General features: G+C 42.0%; 2 protein-coding genes across 3 annotated transcripts; both read left to right on the top strand.

Annotated features, from left to right (window-relative positions):
* The first annotated feature begins 671 nt into the window (after nt 1-671).
* Nucleotides 672-2,879, top strand: gpr141 (G protein-coupled receptor 141). The gene is made up of 2 exons (XM_040166727.2): nt 672-998; nt 1,516-2,879. The coding sequence occupies exon 2, from the start codon at nt 1,516-1,518 to the stop codon at nt 2,416-2,418; it is 903 nt and encodes a 300-aa protein (XP_040022661.2). The 5' UTR covers nt 672-998; the 3' UTR covers nt 2,419-2,879.
* Nucleotides 2,880-3,015: 136 nt separating this feature from the next.
* Nucleotides 3,016-13,766, top strand: hnf4g (hepatocyte nuclear factor 4, gamma). Of its 2 annotated transcripts, none has more exons than XM_040166726.2 (11): nt 3,016-3,299; nt 7,601-7,769; nt 8,022-8,116; nt 8,656-8,762; nt 8,888-9,037; nt 9,379-9,466; nt 10,148-10,300; nt 10,706-10,755; nt 10,872-11,058; nt 11,883-12,002; nt 12,511-13,766. In XM_040166726.2, exons 1-11 carry the CDS (start codon nt 3,269-3,271, stop codon nt 12,630-12,632), a joined length of 1,272 nt encoding a protein of 423 aa, XP_040022660.2. In that variant the 5' UTR covers nt 3,016-3,268; the 3' UTR covers nt 12,633-13,766. The 2 variants fall into 2 exon arrangements, with proteins under 2 accessions (XP_040022660.2, XP_040022659.2); XM_040166725.2 differs by lacking the exon at nt 3,016-3,299 and adding an exon at nt 6,206-6,449.
* The last annotated feature ends 8,013 nt before the right edge of the window (nt 13,767-21,779 follow it).

The raw sequence follows: 21,779 nt of genomic DNA, 5'->3' as shown, positions 1-21,779 counted from the left end.
CATGGGTTTTTATTTTCAATTCAACCCATAAATCAATACTACGGACGACACATATAACATTAACTGCACGTAGTGACTAAACAGAGGCGTTTTCTCAAAGTGGTTATGAGTAGATCAATACATATCGGCCCAATTGCAGACTTGAACGCCTAAGACGTCCGTCCAGCTGAACGCAAACTGGAGCGGGTTAAAAAGTAAGTGATTACCACGATTTCCGTTGTGTATAAATCATTTACTCGCTACACAATGTATTATTGGCTTACTATATTATATTGATTGGTATGACTGTTCTCAACATACATTATGAAATACTTATTGAGATCACCGGGTGTATGTGCTGTTGGGTTAGATTTCAAACCAAAAAGCAGAAGAAGCAGTGGTGGGAAACAAGCATCTGTGAAATGTGTTTCTTCTTTTCTTAGCAGGGCAGATAGTGCAGACATTCTATGTAAACCTCACGGATATACTTTCTATATTAAGCTTTTAAAAAATATATATATTTTTTTAGTTCTCCATGATTATCAATGCATGCGACCAATGCCACAAAACTCACTTTTTCTTTCCTTTAATGAACGGTTCTATAACCCATTCGCTCAAAACAGTGGGCTCGGGTAGGAGGGGGACCAGAAGGAGGAAGCAGCAAGCCATCTTATGTGTGAACACAACACACACACACACACACGCGCGTATATGCAAACTGGGGGTTTCTAAAAAAACAAAGTCACCCAGACACCTAATTTTCGAAACCTTAAGTGGCACACACACAAAAACCAGAACATCCGCACGTTCAGTTGACAAGAGACAAAGACACACACACACACACACACACACACACACACACGGAGAAGTGCCTTCTGACACAATGGCCTGCAGCACGTTGTGAAAATTGTACTGTCGCTCGCGCAATCTCCGTTAATTCAACGTGGATTCGACACATCAGTTCCCGCCACTCGTTGACAGTCGAGCGGTCGGCGGTCGGTTGCTCTTGGAACCAGAAGGTACGAAAGTCTGTCTTTTCTGTCTTTGTACTGTTTATGCACGAGTTGATTTCCACAGCAGTGTTATTCTCTTTGCTAATTCTCAGCATATAGCCTGAAATACGTGTTTATATCCTACTCGTTTCGTGTTAAACAGGTTGTGTTGTAAAGGACTAAATTAATACGTAGGTACGTAAGTATTCTGTGGTTAAATGTATAACATAATAATAAGCTGTTATTACAAACTAAGAATAAAATCTATTGTGCCGGAGTTATAAAGGAATTCACATAGTTTTAACTGACATAATTTTTCATTTTTTACATCTTTTGTGTTTCCGTTACTTTTCATACGTAAAATACATTGACCTAGAAAAAATGTCAAAACAAACCAATAGCAGCTTTCAATATCCTCCATTCTTAGACACCCAATCCTTCCAAAGCAGCTTTTAACAAAGGCCCAAACTATATTAACCACTTCCTAATGTATCACTTCTGTAACTGATGCGCTCCTCTCTCTTCTTCCCTTTCTTTACTTAAGATGGCGTCCACTGTGGTCCAAAGCACGCTGTCCCCCAACATAACCTCAATGACGACCCCGAGCCCCTCACCTCTTCCCGATGAGTACCGCACAGCCCTCCTGGTCATCTACTGCGTGGTTCTGCTCAGCGGGACCATCAGCCTCAGCTTGATGATGCACATCATGAAGTCCGGCTCCACGTCCATCACCTCCGTAGCTGTTCTCAACCTCATCTTCACCCACTTTGTCTTCCTCCTCACTGTGCCTTTCAGGATTTACTATTACGCCAATAACCAGTGGAGCCTCGGCGTCGGTTGGTGCAAAGTGGTCAGCGGCATGATTCACATCCACATGTACATGTCCTTCATCTTCTACGTCATCATCCTCATCATGCGCCTCAGGGCGTTTTACCGCAAAGAGCAGCGGGAGGCCTCCTTCCAGAGGATCCACGCGCTCGTGGTCAGCGCCGCGGTGTGGATGGTGGTGCTCGTCGTGGTCCCTTGCATAGTCTATTTTGCCTACGGCGGCGACCAGGAGACTATGACACACTGCTTCCAGTTTGGAGTCAACATCAACTTTGGTGCCAAGGTGGTGAACTACCTCATAAGCACATGTATCATAGTGGTGGCCACGGGGCTCGCGGGCCTGCAGGCCAATGCCCTGCGGGTTTTATACAGGAAGCACCGGCAGGGCTGCACGTCTCAGCAGGACTTCGGGGCGCAGCTGAAAAGTCTGTGCTTCGCTCTCATCATGGTGGTCTGCTTCATTCCCTACCACATGTTCCGTCTGCATTACTTATCCGACCTCAATTTGCAGAACATCAATGAGGTGTTTCTGAGTCTGACCACTTTTAACTGCTTGGACATGCTCACCTTCTTGGGGAAGAGAACCTGCTACGTGTGCTTACCGGGAAAAGCTATTTGACAACACTTGGATGTTGGATGTGTGTCACGGGGTCATGGTACAGGAATTGCTTTAGTTAGTAACTTTCTTTATTTCTTTTATCAACTGCAGCTATTTGAGAAGCCTTGTTAAGTGGTAATTGTTTTGTTTGAAAAACCTTTTCCTATTATTCCCAATTATTTGAATATTAAAAGTGCTATGGGAGAAAGAGGTGGTGACACGGACCAAAAATGAACACAATGAACAATTTCTGGCCACCTGCTGGTCATTGTATGTACTACAAGCTTCAAATTTGAGCTTTCTAATGCTATTATGCCATTATTCCAACGGCCTTTACACAATGTCTATACAAATGCTGACTTGTGTGAAAGGTATGTGAGTGGAAAGGAAAATTAAATGCATCACACCTTTTTTTTTTGCTAGCACTTGAGCCATGTATACATAGCTGGATGGAAATAAATACAGTTGTTACTTTTTCACCATCATTGTGTGAAACATTACCTTCAAGCCCCTTGGATCGCTCACGCCGCCCACAGAGGTGGTGTTAGAGGCCCTGGCTGCGACACACACACACACACACACAATAAACACACACCCCTGGTGATCTTTTCCTTTTGGCCTTTATGGCTTTGGGTTACTGTTTAACATCCCCACCCTATTTTGAGTTTGTTTAGTAAATCGATCTAATGGCGGGGCTTCGGTGGCACCATCCAATGTGTCGCTTCGTGAATTATCGGCCGCTCAGCCCTTCAAACCTTCCTTTTTGATGTTGTCAAACAGCTTCAGCGTTTTCCCGGTCCCCAGTGTCACTCAGATCAATGTTGCACTTTCGCACTGCGCGCTACCAGAGTACGACAGCGCGACCGGATAAATGCACATCCCGGGCAGACGCAGAGACACAGGTAAGCCAAAGTCCTGCCGTTAAGTAAATTGTCAAAATATTCACTCCGGCTGTGGTGTAGTAGGAGGCATGCTGTAACTTTTGTGGAGGATGTGAAGCTTACATTTAGTAAGGAAGTTTGGTAACGTGTTCTGATAAATCACGTGGTTTGTACTTTTCTGGTATTGGTTGTTACACATACACTTCGCTTTTTTTTTTTTATGTCCAACACATACATACAGTTTGAGGTTGTTTCAGTCAGTTAAAATGTCATTGTTCAGTTTATTTAATGAGAGCGCTGTTCTCACAGCTCCGTCTGCAGGAAGCATTTAGGGTCAGAACGGATAGACTTTCACGCATGCTTCACTTTTTGGTTAACAAGTTTCGCCTGCACAAGGAACGCGTGACGGAAGCAGAGCATCTATATTGTAATGCACTACCAATATGAGTATTAACTTGGTGTTGAATAAAAAAATAAAAAAACAACACATGTATTTCTAAAATATTTAAAATGATTTATTTTGGTGATGCACGGTTTTTGGGAAATGAAATCCAACAGAAATCTAGTTGTCTGACAAAAACAGCCGGCGAAGGCTAGAATACGCACAGGGCAATACTGACAAATCCACTTCCAGTGGTGAAATAGGCGGGAAAAAGACATGTACGCAGAGCAATATAATACCAACATACGAATTGATCCTTCAATAGCGTTTTAATGGGACCCAACCAACTCTTTCTGCACTGTATTTTCTTTTTCTATTGACCGGGTATCATGAAGTAGTGGGTCACTGGAGTCAGTTGGGGGGGCCGACCATCATTTGTAACTGTTAAAGCCTCTAATGTAAATAGCAGTGGCAGCATTATGGCCGGTTCACACACAGATAGCCTCTTAGCACTCGGCTTTATGGCTTCAAAGAGCTTTCGGTTGCTGGGCGGGTGCAACGTTTCTCCGGCGTGCTTCTTGGTAGTCAGATAAAGAAGTCATTATAGTTTTTTTTTAATGATTTTCCTGCATTCACATAAAACTTTTCCAAATCGGCAGCCTGGTGATTGTACCTGCGTGTGAGCTGTTGAATCCACTTGAATGCGTATTTGCAACGCAGCGTAAATAAGTTTCCAGTGCATTAGTGTGGTGAGCAAAGTTAAAATGGTAAACTGTATGACAGCGGACTCTCTTGAGGTGGTGTAGCGATGCAAAGAAATTAAAGAAGAAAAATGATGTGTTCAAAATGTTGAAAAAAACATAACTAAAGGCAGTCGTTCTGATATCAGGGGCTAAAAAGTTTTTAACCTATTCACCAATAGCTAATAATAATAACAACAATGGATTATTCATTATATTGTATCTGTCGTCAAAGATAAAAAAATAAAAATAAAATAACCGTAGTTTAAGCATAATAATACCATGTGAAGGTAAAGACTGAATCCTTCTTCACCGTCCACACACCTGATGATCAGGAAGCGTGACCTCAAAACTCAGGTTAAAATGTAATCTCTGTCTCTCTCTCTTTACTTTATTTCAGGACTGCATATTAACTAAGATGTCTGGTATTACCAATGTGACCGGATACTAATTGCTTTTCCTGATTTATTGGGCCTCCAGTAACAGTATATAGCACCTATTCTTGCTCATATACTGGAGGTACTTTGCTGACTGGCTCACTCATTACTGATGTCGGGCATCACATATCCCATAATACTGGCTTCTTATCATTTACAGCTCTTTCTAACACAATCTCCCCAGCAGATTGCCTTTAGGCCACACAATAAGATTTAGCGCAATGAAACTCGGCGGCGGGGGGAGGGGGGGGGGGGGGGGGGGGCATTTTAACTGGTTTATGGTTGTGAATTACAGTGTTTTTACAGCATTCCTGGGTGAAAGAGGAGGCAGCTCAACAACAACATTTCCACTTGATAGAACCTCTCTTAACTGTGCATTTCTTGCTAAATATGATCTGTTTGTTCAATAAGAGGGTTAAATGAAGTGTGAGAACCAAACAGTTGTGTAAATATTACATACTGCTCGTCAGGGGGCTATTATTCAGTACTTTTACATACCAGATTGGCTTGTAACTCTTAAAGAAAAATACCTGACAATTATCATTTAGTTCAACTTTTGATATGTACTGACATGTCAGTCATACACAATTACAGCAAAATTGCAATGAATCCAATCACAAAACAATTAGTTTTAAAAGGACCCTCCGGGCAACTAAAAAACCCCAATAACTCAAAATACAAATACCATTACATCACATAACATTATTGTCTCAACATGATTGAGTCTGGTCAGTGAGGTAAATGTTGTTAAGATAAAAGAGATTTAAAAAAAGTTACATGACCAGGTAATTTATTTAGCACCATATATTAATAGCTTTAATAAATAAAGGTTGCATGTATAGAGAAAGGGGGTTAGAGTTGAGTAGTTAATGGCAGTTATCTGTGTTTTGCACATCACGTTGCGTCTTTATAGATCATATCTGCTGAGGTGGTGCTGCTATTACTCTACTATTGATTAGATTAGAATGTCAGGGAAGGACACGAACACACACATAAAGACTAACAAACACACTCACACACACACGGATAAATGAATGTGATTACAAACAAAATGCAGTGCATGCAAATACACAAACACCTACGCTTACCAGCACGCACATAACGTGCAAGCTGTCTTCTAAAATCGGACAAAATCTTGGTGAGAAAAAAAGCGACAGAGGGGGAGAAGGGGAAATATCTCCTTCACCTCTATCGCTCCATCCTTGTGATAAGTGTGAGAGAGAAGGACAGATAAGTGATGTGCAATAAAGTAAGAAGTCTTAGGCCGCAGCTCCTCCCCTCTCCTCGTTTCTGCCCCAATCAGATGGGATTATATAGATCGTTCATGCCAGGGATGTCCCTTGTTATGGCTGTAAGAATAAGATGAACCAAAGACCAGCGGGTAGAGGAAAGGAGAAGAGTAGAGAGTGAACTGAAGAAGAGGAGAGAAGCAAAGGGAGGAGGAAGAAGAAGGGTGAGGACAGCCAAGTTGAAACGGGAATGAAGTATCATTCCGCTCCTCAGAGTAAGTCTCTGTTAGAAATGGAAGAGGCAAACTATTGTGAAGGCCTGGATCCCTCATACAGCACACTGGGCTTTGAGAACGCAGAGGTGCTCTGTGGAGGAGGAGGAGGTAAGTGTGTGTAGCCATCCACGCATGCACCGACAAGCATCAAAATCTTTTTATCATGCATGTTTAGCTGGACATGCTCCTTATAGTATGACACACATGGCAGTGTGGGCCTGTAAAATGTCTTACTGTGGGGAGAGAAGTGGGAGGAGCTTTGCATCTGGTGAATCTGTGTTCCATGCAATGCATTTTGCAGGGAGGTTTTTGGATGGGTATTCTACCTCTGAACTATGTGAAGAGGAGGTCTAGAACTTCTGTGGTTGTTTTAAAAATGAGAAGGGAAGTGAGGCCAGCAGAAGGCACATTTGTTGCTATTAACACAAAAGACAAGGGTTAAATTAAGCAACGGGGAAGTAACAGCATTTTGATGTCGGCCAACAACCCTAACACTCATTTTGAGTTGCATGTTGCTCACACAGAGGAAATATGTGGTAACGAAGGCAGAAAAGGGCTACGTCGGGTTTTTAACGTGTAATATCAGAACGTTAATAAAAGCTTTTAGGCAGGAATTCCAACAGCTACCATAAAGATGTTTTATTGATGAGCATGCACGCATCTCAGTGAGACGCTGATGTCATCTCAGCACGTTAAACGGAGACTTAGTTGAACATTTACTCACCTTGCGTTGGCACTGCCTGGTGTCGGCCCGGGAGAGATTTGTTTCTGGAGATGTGTACGTGTTTTTGTGTTGATGCATCTCGAGGTTTTACCGTTGTTGGATGGTTGTCGTGTTCTATTCAGCATGCTTTGACTGAACCATTAATATGCAGGCAACGATGATGATTATGGTGACAGCGCTCCTGCTGCTGTCGGTAATGATGACAATGCTCATGGCGATGAGGAGGTGGCGGTGACAATAAACACATTGACGGTGACGTTTAAAAGGCCCGCTGATTTATATTTAGTTTGATGTACAAAACTAAACAAATTTCTAAGCAGTTATGGGAACGCCTCAATGAACTCTGCAGTTACAGTAACAGGAACTAGTGGTTTCATGCGTGGTTGCTTCCATGGGAGGAAAGAGTGCAGTGGATCGCAGTGCTGGACCACAGTGGCGACGGCATTCCTGTATGTGCATAGCAATTCTGTGTCCGTGCCAATGTGTGACAACGGAGGTGTGAGCCTGTGTCCTTGCGTTTACCTGTACGTTTCAGACAGCATGCCAATAGAGCCAGGCCTGTCAGTCGGTCCAGACGGAGTCAGCAGTAATTGTGCCATCTGTGGAGACAAGGCCACAGGAAAACACTATGGAGCCTCCAGCTGCGACGGCTGTAAGGGCTTCTTCAGACGCTCCATACGCAAGAGCCATGTGTACACCTGCAGGTACGGAGAGCAAAGTCTGCGTGAGCCAAAACGTACACACAAATGCACACTTCATGCCACAGTTTCCTATATGAGATGGAAATAGAACAGCATGAGCAATCACACGCGCACGCATGAACATGCTGTTGTAAACGTGCACCCTCATGAGCACGAGCACCTGCTAACCGTCGCCATGTCACATTGACTTGCAGTACACTTTGTCACGTCTCGCTCTGCAAAGCGGCATACGTTATTTCTGCCTTCTTTATGCAGGTTCAGCAGACAATGCGTCGTGGATAAAGATAAGAGGAACCAATGTCGTTTCTGCAGACTCAACAAATGCTTCAGGGCTGGCATGAAGAAAGAAGGTGAGCAAACGAGAGAAAAAGTCGACTTTCACGGAAGCTTTACGCAAAGAGATAAAGAATACAAAGTCTGAACCTTGTATAAACACCATCTTATAGTTTATTTAGAGGTTTTCTTTTTTTTTTGAGACAAAGTTTACAATTAAAACTAGTTGCAGGGGAGGATGTCTACACAGAATCTCTGAGCTGCTTCAAGATGGCGGACGTTGGCGCAGCAATAAAATGAGTGATTACTTAGTGTGTGTGTGTGTGTGTGTGTGTTTGTATTTATGAGGGGTTTAACCTTGGCAATGAGTTTTATGACACCTAATCACGTGTTCTTCAAACATGTTGTTCTGGACTGCAACTGGTTAACGTTTGACTCATACGGCTGACTAAATCAAGATAGAAACAAATTCCGAGTTTCGAAGTTATTTCAAACATAAGTACAGGGGGTGCTGTTCCTTTACTCTTGTATTGCTCTTTCTGTTGCACACACACACGCACATACACACACACACACACGCACACACGTAAACTTCGACTGCCTTTCTACATTTTAGCTGTACAGAACGAGCGGGATCGGATCAGCTCCAGAAGAAGTATCCCCGACACCCAGGACATGCCACCCATTACCATTTTGGCCCAAGCTGAATCACTGTCCCAACAGGTGTTAATTTCTTTTTCAAGATATATTTACCAGGCAACACATCATGCGCTGCCTGATTAAAACATGTGCAGGAGAAAACCCAGGGGTCTTAACCCAGGAAGCCATTGTTTTTCTGTGTGTCTCAGATCACGGCTCCACTTGCAGTAGCAGACGCATCAGAGCAGAAGCCAGCGACAGTGGGAGATGCATGTGACTCTATGAGACAACAGTTATTGGTCCTGGTGGAATGGGCCAAGTACATTCCTGCATTTGGGGAACTGCCACTGGATGACCAGGTATCACAGCTCTGATTGCATGATGCATCGACTTTAATTCTGCTGTTGCTTTACAGCGTTGCGTCAAAATTTGCAATCCAAAGGCCTAACTTTAAACCTCTCAGACTTCAATATTAGTTTGTATGTCGTTTGTGAACAAATGTCTTATTCCATTAAAGCACTTAAGCACAATTAAAAGCAATAAAGTGGAGGTTTCTTGATGTGACTGCTGAATATCCTGCCTGAGTCAAAGTATATTCCCTACGTTACGTATGTGAATGCAAAAGGAGAGGCATTCTTCACATCACATTGTTTTTGTTCTTTGTTTGACTGTGTGTGTGTGTGTGTGTGTTTGTTTCCAGGTGAGTTTGCTCAGGGCTCATGCAGGTGAGCACCTTTTGCTTGGTGTCGCCAAAAGGTCAATGCCATTCAAGGACTTCCTGCTTTTAGGTACGACCCGACCAGAAGAATAGCGTCAGATTTACAACTTTGTGCAAACAATGTGAAAACAAACCAAACGTGTAACAATTTACGAGCGAGGTTACAAAACATCATGGACATCATGAATGACCCGATAATGAATGCATCGATACTTTTGGAATAACGGCTGTATATGTAGATTAGTATCGGAGATTTTGATTAACAGCTTGAGGTTGTAAAGACATTCAGCGGGTAATGAAAGACGACTCCGACGTGCCACTTTACTGGGCACAGAAAGGGAAACTACTTATTAACAATTAATTTATAATCAGGTGGTTCCCAAGTCCTGTCTCAGTAACTAAAAACATTTTTGCACTGTATGTGTCAGAGATCAAATGTTGTGCTTGTAGAGAATGATTAACTTATGGTTTCTATTTCTTTGTCACTTCCAAAGTATTTTTGTAAACGGCATTACTCATTACCTAGACGTGTACTAACACCATACTGCAGGCCGGTCTGTCAAAACCACCAGCCCTGAGACGCACACATTGTGCGTTCTTGTGTCTTAGGACCACTGTTATGACCTTGGCTGAAAGTCGGAACTTTTCTTTTTCCAACCTTCCCACGCAAGCGCACAGACGAGCACTTTACCCTACGTCGACCCTACCTTACTTCAACAGCGGCTCTAACCCGCGCTCACTGTATCTGCAGGTAGTGGCTGTGTGATCCACAGGAACAGTCCTGAGCAAGAGATGTACAAGGTAGCCAACCGGGTGCTGGACGAGCTGGTGCGGCCCTTCCAGGACATTCAAATAGACGACAACGAGTATGCAGCGCTCAAGGCTATTGTCTTCTTTGACCCGGGTAATTCAAAAAAATGTAAATGTAAAAAGCATCGTGAGCCAGGAGAAGACATGGGATGTATATTAAGAACAGAAATCCTCTGTGTTTTTACCAAAGCTTCTGAAGCCAGGAAGATATGTATATATAATAGATGTTTGATGTAGATGTTTGTCTCTATAATGCATTTATCTTTTAAGTTGATAATCTCTCCATCACCCTTTTTTTAAGTGCAAGTGTAACTACAGTCCTTCCCCTACCTTGAGTTACATGCCTCCCCCTATTTATCTCCCCTTCAATAAATCCCCTCATTTTACTTTTATTCTTCACTTTGACCATAGTCGTAGTCATTTTCTCAATTCCAATCCTGATCTCTCATATTCCCCCCCCACCATTTTGTGCCCCCCCCCTCCCCTTCCCAATCCAAAGATGCAAAGTCTTTGCGGGACCCGATGAAGATTAAGGCCATTCGTCTTCAGGTTGGTCAATCAATTCACTCTTGTAGCTTAATATTTACATACCTTATTATCCCAAATAGATAGTATATTCATAACTTGACTTATCGTCGTGTGTGTGTGTGTGTGTGTGTGTACAGGTCCAGATGAGTCTGGAAGACTACATTAATGACCGTCAGTATGACTCCAGGGGTCGTTTCGGCGAGCTCTTACTCCTGCTGCCCACCCTGCAGAGCATCACCTGGCAGATGATCGAACAGCTTCAGTTCATTAAGCTCTGTGGCCTGGCCAAGATAGACAACCTGCTGCATGAGATGCTGCTGGGAGGTGAGACTGGGACCACGTCTGTGCTCGTAGACCATCAGAAAGAAAAACAGGCCGACCTTCAGCGAGACCAAACACTGCAGTGGAGCGATTCAGTGATAAATGTGCGCAAGTGGAAAAACAAAAACACACAAACTGTGTAAAGTTTTACCGGATATATATATAAGTAAAAAGTAAGAGATGTTCCTGTGAGGTGGTAACTTTAGGCAAAGCCAAAACAGACAACTTTCATCTGCAAACACAATGTGTGTGTGTGTGTGTGTGTGTGTGTGTGTGTGTGTGAATAAGGAAGTCTGTAGTTAAAGGTAGAGTGCATCAAACCGATTCTAAACAGGGCCACGACAGACAACTCAAGCACAAGATGTGGCATTGAATAAAGTACTAAGTCATCTCCAAAAATGTATTTTTCCTCCATAAATCCTAAAAACATCTCCAGAATATGACAACCCGACTTGGAAGATGGTGCAAAATAAAGTGCCGGGTGTTTTTTTATTAGGAATGTGGTACATAACAAAAAAAAAGGCTATTAAAATATATTGTTGAGATGTTATATATAGTAAAGTGAATGTGGTATTGATAAAACATCGCAATGTTGATAGAGTTTGAAACAAAAAAAGTGCAACGTCCTTCTCCAAGTTATTCAGGCCTAACTTACTTACAAAGAAATAAACTCCCCATCAATTTAGAAAACTTGTTCATTCTACCACGCGAACCACCTGTTGTTCTTTTTGGTCTGATGAGTTTTCCCTTGTTGCATAAAGAACTCTTGCTTCCAGTTCCAGCGTCTAACTGAAGCTGAATATTGGGTTGTTGTGTTGCTTCCTCAGGTCTCACGTCAGAGCCCACACACCTGCACCACCCGGCACACACCCAGCTGGCCCAGGACCCTTTGACCGGACACACACTGGTCATCAGCACCCTGCCTGTCGCTCACACCACACAGATAGGTAAGTGCCAGATACTCGACAACCCCGAGGCGCGCAACACACTCACGCAAACCCGCATTCAGCCAGACAAGCGCAGAGCTTCTGACACGCGCGCTGGAAATATCGAAGAGACATTGATGTATATTTATCTCCTAGGATGCAATTTAACAAAAGTCGGCGCCAGATGTGTTTCCATTAACTCAGTTGAACACGAATAAATAGGCATCGCAAAATGTGAAAAAAACACATTCAAATGTAACACTTACAAGAATTGATGAGCCTCGGCCCTGTTGTAGGATTTCATTTAAAAATGAAAAATATATTTGGCAATATTACCACCACCTAATGGCCACACAAGATTGATGGGAACTGTATCTATAAAGTAGCAGATGTAACACTTCCCAAAGGCGGCAGCGGATACACTTTGCTCACTCGATGCATACAACATTTCTTTTGTTCACGCTAAAAGATATTTTCGGCAAAAATAAACAAAGTCTCTCTCTCTCTCTCCCCTCCTCTCTGTCTGCAGCCTCTCCAGATACCCCCATCCCCTCACCCCCCCAGGGTCCTGCCCCAGAGAAGTACAAACACTTTTCCCATCCTCTTTGTCCTCCGGCCAGCCCCTCTCCTCCTACGCAGACAGATCTCTGACTCCCCCCCCCCCCCCCCCCCCGTCCCCCCCCGCCCCCCTGCACTCTGTCAAAGGAGCGGACACGGGCACAGTTCCCCTGCCACCAATCCATCATCCCAGTCATAAGATTATGAAAGCAGTCCCCGCTCAGGGTCTGTGGTTGGACTTTACCCTGCTCCTTCTCCACGTGACTGCTTGGTGGTGTCGAAACAACAACTGAGACGTAATAAAAGCTGCTCCCTGCAGCACTTTTAAACTTCAATCTGACACTTTCCCGATTCAGTAAACCAATGAAACACCAAACCAGGGTTTAACAAAACCTAATGTGTATTATCGTGGTGGGCTAAAAGTGATATACTTTTTTTTTCAATGCAGTATCTAGATTTTTACAACCTTTTCATGTCAGTTAGGTATATTCTCATGGAAATGACGGCAGTGGAAATGTTAAAATAGTAGTGCTTTTAAGTATATACCTTCTTAAATTTTGTAAGTGTAGTGTTTATTGACTGATGACTTGCTTGATTGGATATAGAAAATGCCCATTTATATCCTTATGCTTATCTGCTATGATAATCCTTATACTGTGTACATTTATGAAATGGTATTTAATTAACAGAAATACAAAAGAAAAAATATCTTTGTTTTATCATCAACAAATTACAGCTGGCCGAGAGATGTGATCCTCTGTTTTGTTTATACATTAGCTCGAGTGGGACCGTTCAGAGCTGTAAACTGGTCTTAGGTCTGTTGTTGTGTTTGAAACAACTGACAAGACATTGTGGCTGATTGCGTGGATTTATATGTTTTACCTAAAAAGACATTATGGGTAATACAGAGGAAGAAAGATTTGTGAAGAAAGTAGAATCAATATATTCTGAAGATACATGTATGCAGCAGCTAAAACATAATAATACCAGTTTGTGGTGAGGATTAACATGAAAAATAAAAATAACATATCAAGACATCTTATTAAATTAAAAAAGAAACGTTGATAAATTGTAATATTTTAACAACTTACTGTAAATAGTCATATAGATGACAGGAAACATTTGAAGTGTCTTTCTGTATTCCACTTTTGGAATCAGTATTATTATTTTGGTTTGTGTAGACTTCTTAATTTATGCAGTGTATTGATTAAAATGCCGTTTTGAGTATTGATTGTTCGAGTGTGTATTTGTTTTTAGAAATGCATAACATACATGACAAAAGTCCGCTGTATGCAACGGTAGCTCCCTCGTGTGGTCCAAAGAGGAAAGTTAACAGGGTTCCACATTTTGCTGGTTTAAAAAAAAAGAAAAGTGAGATAAAAAACAACCACACGAAACCATTTCGATGCATATTGCTAGTAATAAATGGAAATTGACAAAAATTTCACATCTAATACCAAAATGGAAAACAATAGAGACTGACAGGTGGTGATCAATTGACACGGCGCCTTTCAACACAATTTATCCAGATGCAAGAAAACTGATTGTGTTTATCCATCACTTCCGTCATGGAAGTCATCATGCTCCCCCACAGTTCCATTGGGTAGAGATATACGGAGTGTACCCAAAGCTTTATTGGCAAGCTATTGAGACTGCACTGCCGGATGATGCTGCTCATCTAAAATCTAACCAGTTTCTCCCCACCGTCCATCTGAGAAAACACACTTGGAGACAAACCCTAAAGCTGAAATAGATTGTAAAGGGACAATTTAAGCTGAAACTGAGCCGGGACCAACTGTACTTTTAAATCTGTTATTTTGTTTACGTCCATCCAGAGACAATCATTTTCTTGGGGGGGGTGTTTATGTTGTGTTTGTGTGAGCGTTTATGTGCACTGGATAAAAGCGGAGGATAAAGCTGAGAGCTCTTATTCTCCGTATGCGGTTGTGTGACTCAGAGAAAAACACTCAGGTTATTTATGGCAGAGGAGTTGATGCTGTCTAGAATCAACATGACCAAATCCTCCTATCAACTTCATAATGGACCAGCTACCTGGCTTAGGTCAAAACAACACCACCCACAACGGGAGGATGTGTGCATGCATATATACTGTATGGGTGTATGCGGCCTACCTGCAATTTATTTATAATCCCGCGTGTGTGCGTGTGTGTACACTGCCATATGTGTGTGTTTTTGGAAGCGTGTGCCTGTGTGTGTACCCAGGGTGCTTTAATCAAAGGCCTACGGCGAGGAGATGTGGGGGCCCCGGCCCCTTTCTTTTTCCTCTCGTCAGATAAAACTGTGCGTTAGCATGCCAGTCACATATCTCATCTGAGACGCGCCGCTCTCCTCCCCACACCTCGACCCGCTGCCCAAACTGACGGCACGCCATTACACGCCAAGTCGGACGCCCGCCCCGCCTGAGGAGGGCAGCGAGGGGGAGGCACGGAGGGGCGAAAGGATCGAGGGGCGGAGGAGCAAAAAGATGCACTGGGATATGAAAGATATCTCGATTTACGGTACATAAGTTTGACATGTTAATCATGTAATTCTCCCACACGTTTGTGGTTCAAAGACCAGAACTTCTGGACTATAATAATTCTGCTAAATGAGAATACATTTATTAAAAAATGTATTTTTGTGGTTGACTATTTTTAAACACATCCATTTTACCATTATAGAGATGTACCAGTATTAAAGAGCTATTTCCTCTTCTCTGGTCATCTAACCATCACACAGATAACAGTCATCATCCATCTAACCATCATTTATAACCACTAGATGGCAGTATAAGTCTGTGGTTTCACAATGGACATTTACCCTTTAAAGGCTGTCATCGATGCACGTTGTCCCGTCGCTGTCATACTATATCAAAATGATAACAAATGGAAAAAATAAATATAATCAAAAAACACATTTTGTAATATTTGAATTATTTAAGCTTCAAATTCGAACAGTATAATTTAGTTATATATTTGTTTATATTTGCAATCTATTAAATGTGTCATATTACATTTTCTTAACAAAGATGATATTAATGAGTGTGTTTCGCCATTTTCTAAATTTAATTTGACATCGCTGTTTGCAAACTGATGAATAGATTAGTGTCTCAAAAAATAGGCATAAAAGATTGCAAAGTCCCACGCATATGCTCAAGTCTACACCATCCGCGGGGATACTGGCAAGTCTGAAATGAATGGCATGTGTCAGCGATCCCAGATTAGAGCCGGAGATTGCAGGCTATCATTCCTCACCAGTGCATTTACCCATAATTCCCCTCTGTCTCCAACATATCCGATGATTCCTCCTCTAGGAGACAAGGTGAGGCTGTTTGAATCTCTGCCTCCAACTCTGGGACGAATTTAAGACCTCTCCTGAGTGACTTTCCGTCTCTCTGTCCTGCAAACGGTGCGTCTGTGCGTCTGTGTTGCATGCTAGGTTTCTGATTACACCACAGCGTGGGTAACGGGAAGGAAAATACGGTGACAGCTTCATTTCCAAAGCTGAGTTCACATAAATGAGGGATTAAAGTAAGCGAGAGGGTTGAGGCTCACCTTGGCCTCCAATAACAGCTCTTCTCCTTAAAATCACTCTCTTCCTCTCCCTTTTTTACCCTTTCTGTCTCACTATGTGTAACCCTCTCGGTGTTTCATCCTTTTTTATTGCATCATATTCCATGTTTGGGTCACCGGTTTTGTTTTGCTCACTTTGCCTGCAGAGATAACACACGCACAGATAAAATGTTAAAGAAACATCTACTGTACTGTTCACTACAGACGGTAGATTTAAACAATTGCAGGGAGCTGGGATGTGCTCTAAATCCTGATAATGGGGTTCAGGTTAGGGCAACGGGGTTTGGACCAGACAAGGATGTGTGTGTGTGTGTGTGTGTGTGTTAGGGGTACATTAGGGAAATGAAAAGAGGTGGACCACTGATGGCTTTTGCAGATGCAGACTTGTTAGAATAAAGGAATATAAAAAAGACAGCAGCCAGAGGAGATGACAGGGTGGATGATAAGATGAGTAGTACCGTAATGAAAATGGTCCTGTGTACCCCGAGATTACATTGGGAATGAGATTGGAGAGAGAGAGAGAGAGAGAGAGAGAGAGAGAGAGAGAGAGAGAAGGGGGAGAAAGAGAGAGGCGGAAGGGGGTGCACTGTTGAGTGGGTAAAGGGTAAGCAGAAGGATGACGAACCATGGCGAGAGTCAGCTTGCAACATACATGGCACTCGCGTGGAAGGGAAGAGGAGACGAGGTATTACAGCTCTGGACGGAGCGGCCCCATCCTGAATGATAAGTGTCTCACGCACTGAGGGTTATGGGAAGTTCACACAAACAAATGACTCCCATTTGCCAGAGGCGAGGGACACAATTGAGAAAGAAAGGGGCCGGAGAGTGAAGAAGGTGGGAGGGGAGAAGAAGCAGAGAGAGAGAGGACTAAATAGTAGAAGCAAGAGTTCAGAGAACTCCATCTGCATTGAGGAAACCTTTTTACCCCATTTAATGGTTTCGCAGGTTTGCAGCGTGGACAAAATCACCTTCAATCCAAAGGATATTAGGAACCCTGTTGTGTTACATAGTAAAAGTCTCTGGTTCCTTAAATTATAGGGCGCCTGTGAACCTCGGTCAATCACCCTAAATGTGCTGCAAATTGTGGCGTGTAGGTGGGCGATGTTTCGCAGTATAACAAGTGATATCAAATAACAATAAGGGTGCAATAAGGAATAAAAGCGATAGCCATTGAAAATGACTTCACCATAGTGGGTTTTAACCGTGAAGGCCCTTCTTTCCAACGTTTCTGGTTCAAGGCGTGTTTTTAGTTCAATGAGATGTCACCGTGTTTTGTTAAAATTGATATCTTTCTACTCAACCTGCTTAAGCACACGTTGCACACCCAATGGCTTCAATTAGAGAAAAGCATTTGATAATGAGCACTGAACACAAAGTACAGATTCTAGGTAATTGAGTATGTGCATATATCACCAATGCAAGTCCTCCTGAGGGGAACATGAATGTCTATAACAAAAAAGGCCATAGAGTGAGTGGAGTGAGGAAGACTTTACCTCTGCAGGCCGTAGCCTGTAGTTTATTTCTCACATATCTGCCGTTCACTCATGAGAGAAACTGAAAATCCAGCCTTCAGCGTCGGGCCGTGAGCAAAGAGTTGGTATTCCATGAAGCGAACAAAACAAAAAGGAAATTAAACATTTTAAATGATACGCAAAGATGTTCCCAGCAGGCAAAATCATGCTGTATAGCAGGGTAATATACCGTATCTAAAACATCATCTTTAAATCTCTGCTGTTTGTTTTCAGTCAGTGAGGATCAAGGAGGAAGGCCTTTTCACCATTTCCATGTTAGCAATCATGGATAAATCCATCACAGAAGAGGCAGCGATGGCAATTTCCCCAGTGACAGTCACATCAATAGTCCGTGACGTGATAATGCAGTCACAGGACATGTTGTCTCTTGAGTATTTGGTGACCCTCTCTTTTTTTCTCAACCGGAAAAGCTTCCTTGAACTTTCCACTTTCATCACTCTTCCGCCTAACTTTGAAGCCGGATACAAGAAGTTCAAAAACATTGTCGGGGCGTTTCTTAATTTGAAGTTAATTTCTTTCCTGTGTAACAGCGTTGTAAAATAATGTATAATATATGAATATTTAAGAATGCCTGACAACATTAGTATGCTATAGGGAATTGGTGGCGGGATACACGGCATTGCTGAGTTAATGAATTATAATCATGAAACAGAAAACGTTTGAAAATCCACCCAAGGAAGATCAGTAGAATTAGACAATAGACACTTTTATCTCCAGTTCACAAGACTGTTGGGTCTCCTTTTTGGATTATATAATCAGAAACAAACCGAGTGTAAATAATTTGCCTTCCATACAGAAGCAAGGCCTTTCATTTCAAAAAACAGCTCCGGATATAATTATTTTACCCCGAAATTAAAAAGGTTTAAAGGAACTCACTGTAAGCGTGTGATTAATGTCATATCACTATTTACGTCAGTTAATTACGATCTCTATAGACGGGTGTGCTAGAAGCAGAAACACACTCTTTCCGCTATGTACAGGGAGACAGTGATGGTAAAAAGGGTGAATTTTACACACATGACTTCCCGTCCTAATCAAGGGCTTTCTCAACCCCTATCTGAAAGACACACATGACTGACTCCTTCAGAAGGATACCTACGCGCTGTGGATGTGTGTGATGAGACACTCAGTGGGTGTGTGTATGCGGGCTTGCAAAAGCTCACCAACCCAGCAGTGGAGTGGTAAAGGATATTAGGCCGCAATTGAGAAAAGATTGCAAAATGTGACATCCTTAATGGAGAAAGATTACTGTGTGCAACATCGCTTTGATTTGAGCCGCATACATTTTACCCGCACAGACAGGCTTCTGGACACATCTGCACTCTGAGCTCTGCAGAATGAGCGCTTTAGCCTTTTCAGTTTGTGTGTGCAAATGTATGCATGCATACGTATCTGAAAGTAAGGGTGAGACAACGTCCCTTTCGACGATTTTATACCCATCAGGTGTTATTTTAGAGGTTTAATCAAATCATTATTATTTTTTTCTTCCATTTGTCAGAAAAGCAATACGAGATGCTGTTCTCACCACAGTTAGTTTCAGAAATAACGGATTCAACTATTCTCACATATAGCATGAAATAACAGTTAAGTAGCTGTTTGGACCAGTCAATTGACTTTAGTCCTGCTGCTGCTGTTGTTTCAGGCAAGGTGTATTTGTCAATACTTAGACACAGATATAACTTTGAAAGCTGCTCGATTTGATATAATTTAACATCGAACACCTATTTGTTATGTAGATATATGGATTCATTTCTGAGAATGAACTTGCTCTGTGTGTGTTGTAATATTCTTCTGCCTGCATTCATGCCTTTTAGTGCATGGTACCGCGAGTGAACTTGTCCCCCTGGCTCACTCACGCTGCTGCAGATAAAGCCCCCGCCCCACCCCAACCATGTTAGCATTGTTAGCTGCAGGCCGCTTTACTTCATCATTGATTCCCGATCCATAAATGTAAAAGTTAGGTATGGTACGATTTTTAAAAAGTCCAATATGCTTTGTTCTCCTTTGATGCCTTAAAATAAACGCTGTTACCAATCTTCTGCGGAACAGGATGCACAATTTGTCAGTCGCCAGCCCCCTTAAGGCCAAAACATTTGGATTAATTAGAAAACACTTCCTGAAAGGTGTACCTCTCAATTCCACCTCATTGAAAAAAAAAAACAATCTACTTCAATGCAGCTAGTGTCAAGTACGGTGTAAAATCTGGAATTGTGCCAGGGGAGGAGATGTCAAAATAAAAGTCTCCCGCCTTAGGTCGAAATGTTCTCAATTCCCCGCTGTGGGCTATCAGCATCAATCAGAAATTAAGTTTGTTAGTGCAGAGCCTTGGATGTGAGCAGGACAGAAGCACCAGGGAGGTCCTTTATTTAGCTAATTCTCCTCTATTTGAGATGTACATATTTCTACAGCGCTTTGATAAGGCCTTGGGGACACGCGTGTTTTAATTAGACCTGAGCAGGCTGAGCAGCCTGGTTGAACAGTTCAGTGAAAACTTTGAACATTTTCGCTGAAAGCCTTTCTCCTTTTGTGACAGGCAATGTGTAATTAGCGGCATATGTGCATTTGCATATATGCACCCTGTGACATGTTGCATCTTATTTGAATAAGTAGACATGTCTCAATGTGATATCCCTGAAGTGAATACATGAATATGAGCTGCTAATTATACCAATCTTGCAAATGATCTATGTAAATATTAATATCTTTCACTTTGCATTGTTTGCTGGGAGCTTTTTTAGTCAGTGAGCTGTGCGTGTTTGTTTGTATCAGTTCCACCTAGGCTGCGGTGGGTATTGTCCTCAGTGTTGTTTCATGTGTGCGTGCATGTGGGTTAGTGTTGGATCGGTGTACAGACAATGTGTGTTTCTCATTGTCACATAAACAATGAAAGACAATCAGTGAGGCCACATGTAACACAAGCTTTAGAGGAGGAAAAGATGTTTATACAAACTGTATGAAAGTGTGCAGCATCCACCTGGCTAACAAGTTGCCATGATTTCTTGCGGAAACTAGATAGTTGTCGCAATTGTGTTGTGTTACCTGATCGGTTTAATTATTTAAAGTCAAATGAATCCACGTAGCACAAATGAAAATGTACATTTAGCATGTTTTAATCATGAATTAAACATTCCTCTCACAAATGTTATTAACATATTTAACATACTAACATGCTTGGGGGGTGGTCCTCATGGATTGCTATTCAGAAATGTTGCTTGTCTCGTTAACAATAAAATGCTACAAGTCTTATTTTGTACATCTCATGAAAGAAATTTAAACAGATGACATTTTTTTAATATATATATTTATTTATATATATATAAATATATATATATATATATATTTTCTCATTAGAAGAAAAATAAACTTTTATCAGTTGGCTTCTGTGTTGCAATGTTTCCCTACAAAACCCAAAGCTTTTTCTTCAGGCAAAATGGAGTCCCGTTAAAATTGTATTAACACGCAATGTAACCACTTGCAGGATCGGATGGGAGCCGTTTATGAAGGAAACAGCTCGGCGACACTTCAAGGAAGCGTCCAATATTTAAAGTAAACTGGGTTACTAGGTAACTCAATCCATCTAGTCCTGCTGATCCTAAAACTAGTGGCTGTAATGACCGCTCTATATTCATGTGAACAAAAGAGGTAAAGACACTGCGGAATAAGAAGATATCTCAATCATGTGTTACATTTCCAGCAATACATCAGTACAAATGGCAGATTTGCAAATGTAGATTTGGTACAAGTACTGATAAAAATACATTATTTTACAGTATTATTAAGTGTAACTATAACGCGTTTACAATGTGTGAAGGAACAGTTCGAACACACTCAATCACATTAGGACCAGTTTTATTAGATCATACACTTTAGTGTACATTTTGCACTTCCCATTGATAGTATTTCCTATTTTTTTAATGTCTTTTGGGTCAAGCCAGCTGCAAGGCAATAATTCACGGTTGAATAAAATTGTCTTTTTATTCAGAAGTTAAGGGTTGAGGTTTTTCTTCTTTCCCGCAGAGTGGCAATGTAATTGTACTCATCTTTTGATTCTCTACACTGATGTTTGCTGCTAAGTGTGCTGGACAATGAAAAGCCTCTGGACAAAGCGGCGCTAGGCTGATGAACGCTACTCAGCC

Source organism: Gasterosteus aculeatus, chromosome 21 (assembly GCF_964276395.1).
Source record: "Gasterosteus aculeatus chromosome 21, fGasAcu3.hap1.1, whole genome shotgun sequence".
Lineage (NCBI taxonomy): Eukaryota > Metazoa > Chordata > Actinopteri > Perciformes > Gasterosteidae > Gasterosteus > Gasterosteus aculeatus.
The sequence above is the reverse complement of the archived record's forward strand: the minus strand, read 5'-3'. Positions and strand labels throughout refer to the sequence as shown.

Excerpts from the sequence above, each read along its gene's own strand:
- gpr141 (XM_040166727.2), top strand. The coding sequence starts at position 1,516 with ATGGCGTCCACTGTGGTCCAAAGCACGCTGTCCCCCAACATAACCTCA.
- hnf4g (XM_040166725.2), top strand. The coding sequence starts at position 6,317 with ATGAAGTATCATTCCGCTCCTCAGAGTAAGTCTCTGTTAGAAATGGAA. Across the intron at positions 8,763-8,887 it reads CTGAATCACTGTCCCAACAG|ATCACGGCTCCACTTGCAGT; the intron begins GTGTTAATTTCT and ends TGTGTGTCTCAG. Across the intron at positions 11,059-11,882 it reads GCATGAGATGCTGCTGGGAG|GTCTCACGTCAGAGCCCACA; the intron begins GTGAGACTGGGA and ends TTGCTTCCTCAG.